The following is a 10673-nucleotide window of genomic DNA, read 5'->3' on the forward strand; positions in this document are numbered from 1 at the left end:
GAACAAAAAAGGAACCTTGTCACAACTTGTGTGTTCTCATGACAATACACAGTTTGGAGACAAGTGCATCGGGGAATCCTCCAGGTGGAAGATCTTGTAGTGTGTGTGACCCTGACGCTGGTCAGTCATGTAGCGTGATGCAACGAGGACATTAAGACTCTTGATTACAAGAAAGCAAGTTGTGTAGCGTTAACAGTGCAGCAATCAGACAACTTTGGAAGTCTTTTAGTGTAAACTTGGCTTTAATCTTACCTGACACTTACCATCTCTTCCACTCCTCAGGTTATCAATGAGACAGGATATGGCAGGAAGTCAGACATATGGAGCGTGGGTTGTACGGTGTTTGAGATGGCCACAGGGAAACCACCGCTGGCACACATGGACAAGATGGCTGCCTTGTTCTACATCGGGGCTCAAAGAGGGGTGATGCCCGCCTTGCCAAATGGGTTTTCGGATCACGCCAAGGATTTTGTAAAAATCAGCTTGACAAGGTGAAATCCCTTTCATCCTTGAGTACCCTCTGATCTAACCCTAATTTAATTCTTATGAAAACTTGAGTTTAAGTTTGTAACTTATTGAGTTAAAGACTTTATTTAGTAAGTAAGGTCCCGTTATGGAATAATTCTCTTATCCAAATGTTTTCCTCTCAACTTCAGTGACCAGAGACTGCGGCCGTCTGCAGACCAGCTGCTGAAGCATTCATTCATCCCCCTACGTCAGACTGGAACGCACTCAAAGAGCTGCTGTGCTCACCCAGGGGGACTGTGTGGTTAACAAGTTACACTAAGAATGTTTTTGAGTTCCAACCAATTCAGACTTTTTCATTTCTTTAATTTAGATTGATGACTCTGAAAATTCAAGTATTCTTTTGGGATCCTTTGAGGGCATGCAACCTATCCCCAGTGATGCACTAGTAGAATGGTTGAGAGTATTAAGTTATCATAAAGAAGAAACTGTAGGAATAGCATACTTAAGCTGACATTGAAGAAACTACATGAGAAGCACTTTTATCCTTATTAACTTTAATACAACCTATTAAATGTGAACATAGAATATTTTCTATAGTAATCTTATAAATGTGCCAATCTTTGTACCTTAAATGTAACTAGGTCCCTTTGCTTTGTGATATATGTAGATTATGATAAAAATGTGTCTAACCCACATTGCAGCATGCTGAGAATGTTAACTACTTCCTGTTGGCTTTTCCACTGAGTTATTGAGGAATCAACGTGTAAAACTGTGACTAAGAGACATGTGATAAGAACTTGGCATTACTATAAGGAACTGTACACCAATGTCTCCTACTATTAAAATCAACAAGTTTCTTTATTCCTAGACTATAGAAAACATGGATAATGTAGAATAAAACGACAGCAACAACCAAGTTTTATACCGTGTCAGGGTAGTGGCGACTTTGAAGTTTATTTGTAATATTAAAGTGGAAAGGAAAAAAAAAAAAAGTTGTAAAGAATGGGTTATGCTTATTTGTCAACCTCTGCTTTTGCTTTGCATGCCCGACTGTAGGTCCCAAATGGGTCCAAATGGTCTCAGGCTTTTTAAGTATTTTGATTAACCGGGTCAAGAACAGAGAGGGTGGTCAGGTCAACATTTGGGAACAATATAGAGTTTAATGTATGAAACCGTTGTGAGATGTGTCCGGACAGGTACATGGCTGTAAATGTAAATTAAGACATCAGTGACAAAACCTAAAAGGGCGTTCAAACTGCAGATACTTGAGGTTTCCAAACGATATTCAGCAGGTCATGTTGCATATTTCCAATTGGTCACTGTTCTGACAACTGTTGCTGGGATGGAACTAAGCCAACAAGGGTCATTTTTTTTTCTTCTTCTTTGTAATACTATGTTAATGGCTGATTGAACAATACTTACATGAATCCCCAGCTGACATTTAAGGGCTACAGCTTCATGTCATAAAATGATGTCTGATGCACTTCAAAGTAAAAAGGGTTATGTAAACTTTTATAGCACACTACTACTGTCTTTGTCAGTTATTGTTTTCTTTTTGAGGCAAAACCTTTGGCATCCAGCTTAAGGTCTACTTATAGGTCCCCAAAAAATAGTTTTTGGTACAAATTGCATCGCTCTGATGTGGTAAGTAGGTGTCCGATGTGCCTGTGTTACTGAGGGCATAAACTGATATTCCCTGTGATGGAAAAGCACAGAACAGCGCCCCCTATAAGAAGGTTGTAAGAAGCACACACCACTGGAATGCTGCAATCATTCACCCGATGATGCCCAAACCGTTGATCAACAAAATAAAAGTATTTCATAGGTATTATAGTTATCTTGTTATACTTACAAGCAGCTCCAAACCTGAGTAGTCATGGTATAGCTTTTTTTTTTCTTCTTTAAACATACAAAAACGTATGTACATTTATCTCCACTTTCTGTAAACAGCAAGTACGCGTTCTCCTTTTAAATCCCTTTGATGATTGAAACATGCAAATTATACGCACAGTACTGAAGTATAAAAAGAAATCACGACGAGAATGAAATTGAGGAGATGAAACTTTACATCTAAATAAAAAAAATTTGCATCCATCAACAGTACTAAATGGAATGCCAGCAAACATAACTTGAACTCATCTCCAGCTGGCCACTGGCTTCCTCCATACAACCGCAGAAATGTGATTCAATTAAATTACTTGTTTAAAAAAAACAAAATGAAAAAAAAAGTGCACCTTCCATGCCTCTTATAGTACTTGTAATACTTTTTTTCCCATGTGGAGATCTGAAATGCAGGGAAGACTTCCCCCCCCTCAGCGGTGAAAACACACCCACTTTTTGCACATTCCTAGACTCATTTGAGGAGGAAGGAGAACTAAGCAGCAATTCAACACTAACAGAAAGACAGGACTGAGTGTCACAGCCCAGAGATCTGACAGTCAGGAAGCATAATTTTTTTTTTTTTCATCTTTCTTGTCTCTCAGAAACTGAGAAGTCCAACATTACTTATCTTCTTCTTTTTTTTTTTTTTTTAGATAAGTTTTTTTCTGCCTTTCAGTAAAGGGTTTATCATGACACGAGTTATTTCCTTAGGGCACTTAACAGGGAGGTGAGCATAGTCTGAGCTGTGTGGGTAGTCTGTTGCCATTTCCATGGGCTGGCCATGGCTGCAGAGCGGTGGACTCAGTGTCTCTGCTCTCCCACTTCATGTGGCGATTCGCTAGGAGGAGGGTACTGCTGAGAGGTCCGCAGCCCACCTGGGTATGACAGGAGGGGAGGAGGAGAAACAAGAATAAGGAGGAGGAGGAAGGGAGGGGGAGGGAGGTTAGCCATAGAGCTGCAAGCCAGACGAGACACACTGCAGTACAGGAGAGGAGCGAGGAGGAGAAAAGGGGAGAGAAAAAGATGTAGTACCTGCAGCACCAGTGCCACCCTTGGAGATTTTGCTCACTTTGGAGCATGAGGTGGAGAATGAGGAGGAAGGGTGGTGGTTGTGGCCGGCCTCGGGGTACACCCTCTTGCGCGATGACGATAAAGAGGTGGATCCGGGCGGAGGGAGCGCCATGCCTTCCATGCCGACCAGCCCTGGGGGACCCCGTAGCAGGCCTGCTCCACCGTTCCCGCTGTGCGTGTGTGGATGTGTGTGACTGTGCTTGTGGTGGCGGTGGAGGCTTTGATCTGCTCCACGGTGTTGTTTCTCCTTGATCACCAGAGGGCTGGAATGTTTGCTCTTGATGTTGTTGGCCGCCACGCCTTCATCTGATGAGCTGTGGCGCTCCGACGATGAGACTTTTATCTTCATCTTAAGCTCATCTTTGATTGGTTGTCCACTTCTATCCAGCTGGGAGCTGCCACCAGACCCAGGGACGGCCAGGCGGAGTTTGAGGGAGCCTTTGTCCCGTTTGTCACTGTGGTGACGTCTATCTTGCCCTGACGCCGAGGAGGAGGGGACTTTGATTTTCATCGGGGAGGCGGTGGTGCTCCCACCACCACCATGGGATGCTTGGTGGGGCTGCGAATGCTTTCTATGGTCTCCTTGGCTCGCAGAAAAGGATGATGCATAGGTAGAAGAGGAGGAAAATAACATATCCCCCCTCATATCACAATCCATTATTCCCCCATGCTGTTCCTGACTGCGTTTCTGCCCAGAGACTGCCAGCTCCGCAGCATGTTTCTCTCTGTATTTGTCCAGAGACAGCTTCTGAGCTGGAGACGGTTGCGGTGGAGGAGGCTGAGCTGGCGGGGGGTAGGTGGACTGAGGTGGCTGCTGATGCTTCCCCGAACCACTCCCACCAGCTCCTTTTTGTTCCTGTTTGACAGGGATGAAGTCTAGCGTTTTGTCAGTCCTGTAAGCCAGAGAGGAAGCGGAGGTCTGCAGGGACAGCGTGGGCTCTTGGAGAGGGATGTTGAGGGGCTCCTCTTTTATACAGGTGGAAGGATACCCTGCTTGGCTCTGGTTGCTCAGGGGCCACTCACTGTGGCTAGCTGGGTTATAAGTCCCAACCAAGGCGTCCAGGGAAAGGGCACCGCCTCCGGACTGGCCAGGCATGGCCACGGGGAAAGCGCCGCCCGCTTTGGAGAAACTTGAGTTGAGTGGTGCATCGCCGTGATCTTGAAGCATGGAAGGCCCGGGAAACGAGTTGTCGTTCAACTGAGAGCTGTCGCCCTTGGGCTTTTTGGCAGCTTGTGTTGCCTAGGGGAGAGAAAGAGATTTGTAACGCTGTTAAGAGTTTGGTTCCAATTAACAGTATGCTCTCTGAACAGGGTTTAACAGTGGGACAATCAATATAGAGGGTAGGTTTTTCTGTATATACGTGTGATGTTACAATGCCATCAACATTGCCATACGGTCATTTACCAAATTGGGGTGTAATTCATAGCTCATATACCTCAGATTATTTAAATTGTTTTCAGAACTTTTTTGGTGACACTATATACTTTGATACATCCTGAGCTTATAATTAAAATCAAATGGGCATGTCAGACACGTATTTCCAATCATGAAATAGCAACGCATCCTACCCTCCAGTTGCGTATCCTCTTTAACCGGCTGGGCGTCTTCTCCAGAATCTGCAGAAACTCGTGGGTCAACTCTGCAAGTACAAAGTGTGAGTGTTATCATTAAACCACCTCAAACTCTGCTGCTACAGACACAACGCACCCTTTTATCTTCTCCCCCTCGTTAAAATATGTGAATTGTATGACCTTTCTATGAGTAAACAATTTGACAAAACAGCCATATATGACACCTTCCTAAATATTAAGCAAGATGCGAGAAATCGCTGCAATGTCATTTTAAAAACACTATACAAAAGTAAAATGCATTGATTCAATTGTACCATCAAGCAGCTCGAGGGTGACAGAGTTGTCCACGTACTCCCACCAGTGTTTCCCATCAGTGGAAACTGGGATTTCCCAGTTGGACCACTTGCACGCCAGGTGGATGCACACGCAGGAGATCACTGTGGGCTTGTACTGGAGGCAGAAGGTGGTGAGGTGTAGACTGCATAGTCAGTGAGGGTATGCGCGTGTGATGAGTGTGTGTGTGTGTGTGTGTGTGTGTGTGTGTGTGTGTGTGTGTGTGTGTGTGTGAGAGAGAGACAGAGTGAATATTTCACATATGTGAGGTTATAGGAATGTGAGGGTATAGGAATGGGAGTGAGTCAATCCAGGCCAGGCGATGTCCCGATTGGTCCAACATATGTAGAAAAAAGAAAAGAAAACACAAGAGGGAGCGGACAGTTTTAATCTACTGCAGGCATTGGTTGCAAAAGATGAGCCATCATTTGATGGTGTTCATACATTAAACTGTCTCACAATGTAACAGTTTGTCATTTTAAAACCAAGTCACAATATAGGTGATGTCCTTTTAGATTCATGTAAGGACATAATTCACAGAGTGATTCAAAATAATAAGCATTGAATAGTGTCATGTGAGAACCTGTTTGGTGGTAATGTCGAAACAAAAAGGTAAGGAAATGGGGAAGGGGCCATGTGTAGTAGCAGAGTGTAGTCCCATTGTGCAACACTGAACACTGGGGCCACACATGTGACAGTTACATCATTGGAGAGTTAACCCACGAGGGGCTGCTACCACAACCCTTTCTGTATGAGTCTACAAAAAATAGTGGGCCCTGCAGATCAATGGAAACAACATGGCACCAGTGCTGACGGTGTGAGGGGTACACTGAAGTGGTCTCAACACTGACAGCCTTCCTAGATATAAATATCAAAGCTAATCTGACCTATTATGATTTAAAGGTAAAAGTCATAATTTTATAAGTGTAACATTATCCTGCAAAAAGGAAATTGGGTGGAGTAATACAAGCTTAGATCATAAATTACACAGTTAAACATATTCATATAGTATCAAATAAAATTAGACAAATGGTCGCCACCCAAGTACTTGCAAACTGCTCCTACACCACAGAACTTTGGTTCTTTGATATTTTACCTGTGGTGAACCATGTATGAATCAGTCAATATAAAACAAGCTTCAAGGTTTTCTTTTAGATTGAAAGTAGGTTCTTATACAATTATAGATCAGAGACTTAACCAATGAACAATGTTTTAAATCTTACTGGATGAAAGTAGAAATTCTGGAAAAACCTGATGACATGACATAGCTAGATTCATTGTCACTTTAACAACAGCATGAAGCCCAATAAAACTAAAAACAAGAACTAGCCATAACTTTTCCTTTCATCACTGCATTTAAAAAACACATTTGGGAAAGAGCTGGATGGCAACCTTGTAACGTGAGACAAGCACAACGTCTGGAGTCTGGTCTGTCAGATTACAGCGGCCTTACACAAAACTATCAGTCACAGCCAACATTTACAATCATTTGGCTGCAACATTTCAAGATGAATTAAAATAAATCAACTAGCAAGAATATTGAGCTATTTGAAGAACAGTCACGCTTGCACTCTTGGTAAGTGCTAGCTCAGTGCAAGACTTAAGCCACCGCTCAGAGTCAGCATCCAGACATTGTCAACTTATTAGAATATGTATTCCATTCTACCACTGTCAACTGTAACCAAACCCTTTAAGGACCCAGTTTTACAAGACACGTCGAGAGGAATATTTTGTCCGAACTTTAAAATAAACCATAATCACCAAATGCATTTTTAACAGTACGAGACATACTCAAATAGCTATACTCATTACATTTTCTGCAGGTCCTTAATGGGTCGCGATTAAGTTTTTCTTGTCACATGTTTTACATGAGCTACATATACGAAATAATGGGTAGAAAAGCTAGAAAATATGTTCATTTAAGGACAGGAAAATATTGCAAAAGGTGAGAAATATTTTAGGAGATAATGCATTTTGAACAATGGATATGAAAAAGAACATTTAAAAAATGTATTTGTGGTACTTACCGGAAAGACCTCTACGAGAAATGTTTACATCTGTGAAATCTTTAGCTGCTATTCAGGCTACCAAAGTGTCTTTCTTTTAGAATTATGCACTTTTTCGCAACCGAACAAACATGTGGGTTTCAAGCGCACCACTACACTTCACACCTTGCATTCAACCCATCTGTGCCAACACGTGGTCCCTTGTACAATACACCGCACTGCGACTGGGGCCGGTAACGCTACAAGCCACCCTGTCCCGCTCCCTTTGAACGGGGGAGGGGAGCCGCGGGGAGGAGGCAAGCATCCCAACAACCGCCAGCGCAACTAGGGCCCGTTGGACACTGAAAGGGTACCCTGCATTACAGGAAGCTATGGTGTGCAGTCAAAGTGCAATAAAGGAGGGGCAGGATAACAACCTGTTGGTAGCCATGAAATAGGAAGTCTGTGCCAGATCCTTGCTTGCTGTAGGAGAACAGACAGAAAAAAAGAGGGTAGGGAAAAAGGATTATCATTTTTGAAAGCCCAAAGCACATTATCATCATCATTAGGTAAGGAAGTGAATTTTGCACTGATTAAGCCAAGGCCAAGACAAAAAAAAAAAACTATGCACAGATTCTTGCTACATTTTTGACACTTGCAGCAAGCTGGATGATTGTTATGAATTAAGCCAGAACCTACAATTTAACAGTAACAACCATAACCAATATTTAAGGGGGTTCGTTTCTCAGATGCAAAATTAAATGGCAAACCCCCACAACAAAATTAATAAATTTCAGTCTTGGACTTGGCCCAATAAGCATCAACCAATGTTGTTTAAGTGTTATGTCATAGAATGATGTCATAAAGGTCATGAAAAGAGCAAGGTGTGTGTGTGTGTGTGTGTGTGTGTGTGTGTGTGTGTGTGTGTGTGTGTGTGTGGTCATGTAACCATTAAGTCAGCAAGGTTTTCACCCCCCTCCCCACCCATGTTTGAGGTGGGACAAATCAGAGCAGAGGGCACAAAGAGCAAAGAAGGAAGCCTCTACCTCGCACTAGCTGGGAACATTTCACCACATCAGTGTGTGGGTGATCAATAGTAATTTCAAAGCCTGGAACAAAATACATGACAGGTGAGTTCAACACAGAGACAGTTGGGAGGTGACATGTCATTTTATGATTGAACGAAAAATGTGAAAACTTGGGATGCATTTTAGGGCCGTCAATTAAGATTGTAGTAGTGGGTTTTGATTTGGTAAATGTGAAGAGTGTAACAATTTGATCTATTCATATATGTACGGTACAAAATAATCACTTTCACTCTGGGTTAAAGTATTGTATTTACTCAATAAGCGAGCACAAATTAACATAAAACATTGCCCAGCAGTGAAAGAGACTAAGTTTGTGAAAAAAGGACTTATTGAAAAATTCCACAGCCGAATCAATACCGTATTTCTTGACTAATTTCTGTAATGACAGAATGACATGTCACCTTTACATGATTTCTTGAAAATATGCATATGACAAAATACCCATACAGCAGCTGATAAAACATTTGACTTAACAGGCTGTGACGTATAAATTCAACAGTGATCAATAACGCTACTCCCTTAATGATAAAGATAAGCCAAAGAAAATGATAAAAACGCTATCTCTCTCAAGTCATCCACTCCAGTCACCACTACTTACCCAGGGTCTGCAGCACTATGGATTCAAGTATCACCAGCTCTTGAGCTTGCTGGAGGTATGCCTGAAGTTTGATAGACAGTCATTACAACACAATTGTAATGAGTCTATTAATCTATCCCCCTAACAACTGATTTCAAATGGCCAAAAACTCCAAACAGAGAGGCTCATTTTACTATTTACTATAGTTTGAAAGCCTTGTGAGGTGTAGTTGTGTGGGGTTTACACCAACATAGGGCCATGGCATTTAAAATTAAGCCCTTTGTAGAGGGCAAAGGAATTTGGCACAGCTGGTTTATCATAGGGGAAACCATGCCCACCGAGAGAACTGGAAAGTCAGATGTAGAAAGGGAAAAAATGCTCTCAACCATACAACATGTAGATCTTCTTGAACTTACATTACTCTTTGTGTCTAGGGGTTGTTCTTGGGGATTTAGGCAAGCGTGTGCCACTTTGATCACATGTTCGAGTTTCCGCGGTTGCTCTTCCACTTTCGCGGCCAAGAATAAGGTGGTTGGAGATATTATCTGCAGACACATCAAGACATTTCTCATAGTCACTTAAATGCAATTACTTTAACATTGAACCTAACACGTGATTGTGGGTTGCATGTCAAAGGTGGTATTATGGAACAGAATACTTACATTCCTATGGAATTTGGTGAAAGAGTGGTGCATATAAAATCTATGCATGTAAACAATGGCTGTATTTATTGTTAATTGAGAGCTGGAGTTTGGGTCAAGGGGAATAATTGAGTGAGTGTAACTGAGAACAACCTCAACAAACTAACTACATGTCATTATATCACAAGTCACTGAGCTATACACACTAAACACGTGTTCAGAAGAAGTTACATAACAGAAAACACAACACAACAGACAGGTTTCAACAGTTAAGGACCCTGTGAACAGGCTGGTTGGTGCTGGTTGATGCTAGCCTGGTTTAGCAGCCTAACTGCTCTCTCACAGGACACCGTGTCTGACGGTCCTCTCCGGCCTACGACCTGTCAGCAAACATCTGGTCTGAGGGTCATTGAGGTGGAGACATGGACACATGGAGACACTTAGTGGACGAGGAGCTCCGGACAGCTGCACACTGCCTAACGGCCTTCTGACGGCGGCCACGGCTATGAGAGCTAGCTAGCGTGCTAGTTAGCTCATAGCTTTAGCTTTAGCTAGAGACGGACCAGGGACTGTTGGTCCGGGTTAAGACCTGCGCAGTGGAACAGGAGGTTAAGAAACACGGAAACAAGACGTGCAGGCCGAAGATCCACGACTCCTGCTGTTAAACGAGCCCTCAGCCCTCCACCTAAAGCTGGCGGTGTCGGGCCCGCAGCGCCGTGTTGCTCCACAGCTCCACAGCTCCACCTGCTCACTAAGGATACACGTTGAGTCTCTGGCCCATGTCCTGGATGAGGTTGGCCGCTTGCTGTCGGTAGGAGAGCTCCCGGTCCGGCTCGACTCCACAGCGGCGGGACGGCGTGTTCTCCAGCTGCTCCCGGGTGAAGAACCATTTGGACGAGGATCCCCGGCACGCCGCCATCGCACTCCAACGCTCAGCATCGAGGAAACGGATGTGACGTCGTGTCGCACAGGAAAACACGACTTCTTCGGTGGTGGGCCAGCGTGTGATTGGTCGGTATCGGTCCTGTGGATCATCAGTCTGTCCCTACAGGAGATG

At 43.4% G+C, this 10673-nt stretch overlaps 1 protein-coding gene across 2 annotated transcripts; it reads right to left on the minus strand.

Annotated features, from left to right (window-relative positions):
• Positions 1-1077: 1077 nt before the first annotated feature.
• ccnt2a (cyclin T2a) lies at positions 1078-10565 on the minus strand. Of its 2 annotated transcripts, XM_054615399.1 has the most exons (10): positions 10378-10565; positions 9638-9719; positions 9392-9520; positions 8997-9057; positions 8357-8419; positions 7748-7793; positions 5307-5470; positions 4990-5060; positions 3382-4660; positions 1078-3224 (listed from the first exon to the last, which is right to left on the minus strand). In XM_054615399.1, the coding sequence occupies exons 1-10, from the start codon at positions 10533-10535 to the stop codon at positions 3151-3153; spliced, it is 2127 nt and encodes a 708-aa protein (XP_054471374.1). In that variant the 5' UTR covers positions 10536-10565; the 3' UTR covers positions 1078-3150. The 2 variants fall into 2 exon arrangements, with proteins under 2 accessions (XP_054471374.1, XP_054471373.1); XM_054615398.1 differs by having other exon boundaries at positions 1078-4660.
• Between the last annotated feature and the right edge of the window lie 108 nt (positions 10566-10673).

Source organism: Anoplopoma fimbria, chromosome 16 (assembly GCF_027596085.1).
Source record: "Anoplopoma fimbria isolate UVic2021 breed Golden Eagle Sablefish chromosome 16, Afim_UVic_2022, whole genome shotgun sequence".
Classification (NCBI taxonomy): domain Eukaryota; kingdom Metazoa; phylum Chordata; class Actinopteri; order Perciformes; family Anoplopomatidae; genus Anoplopoma; species Anoplopoma fimbria.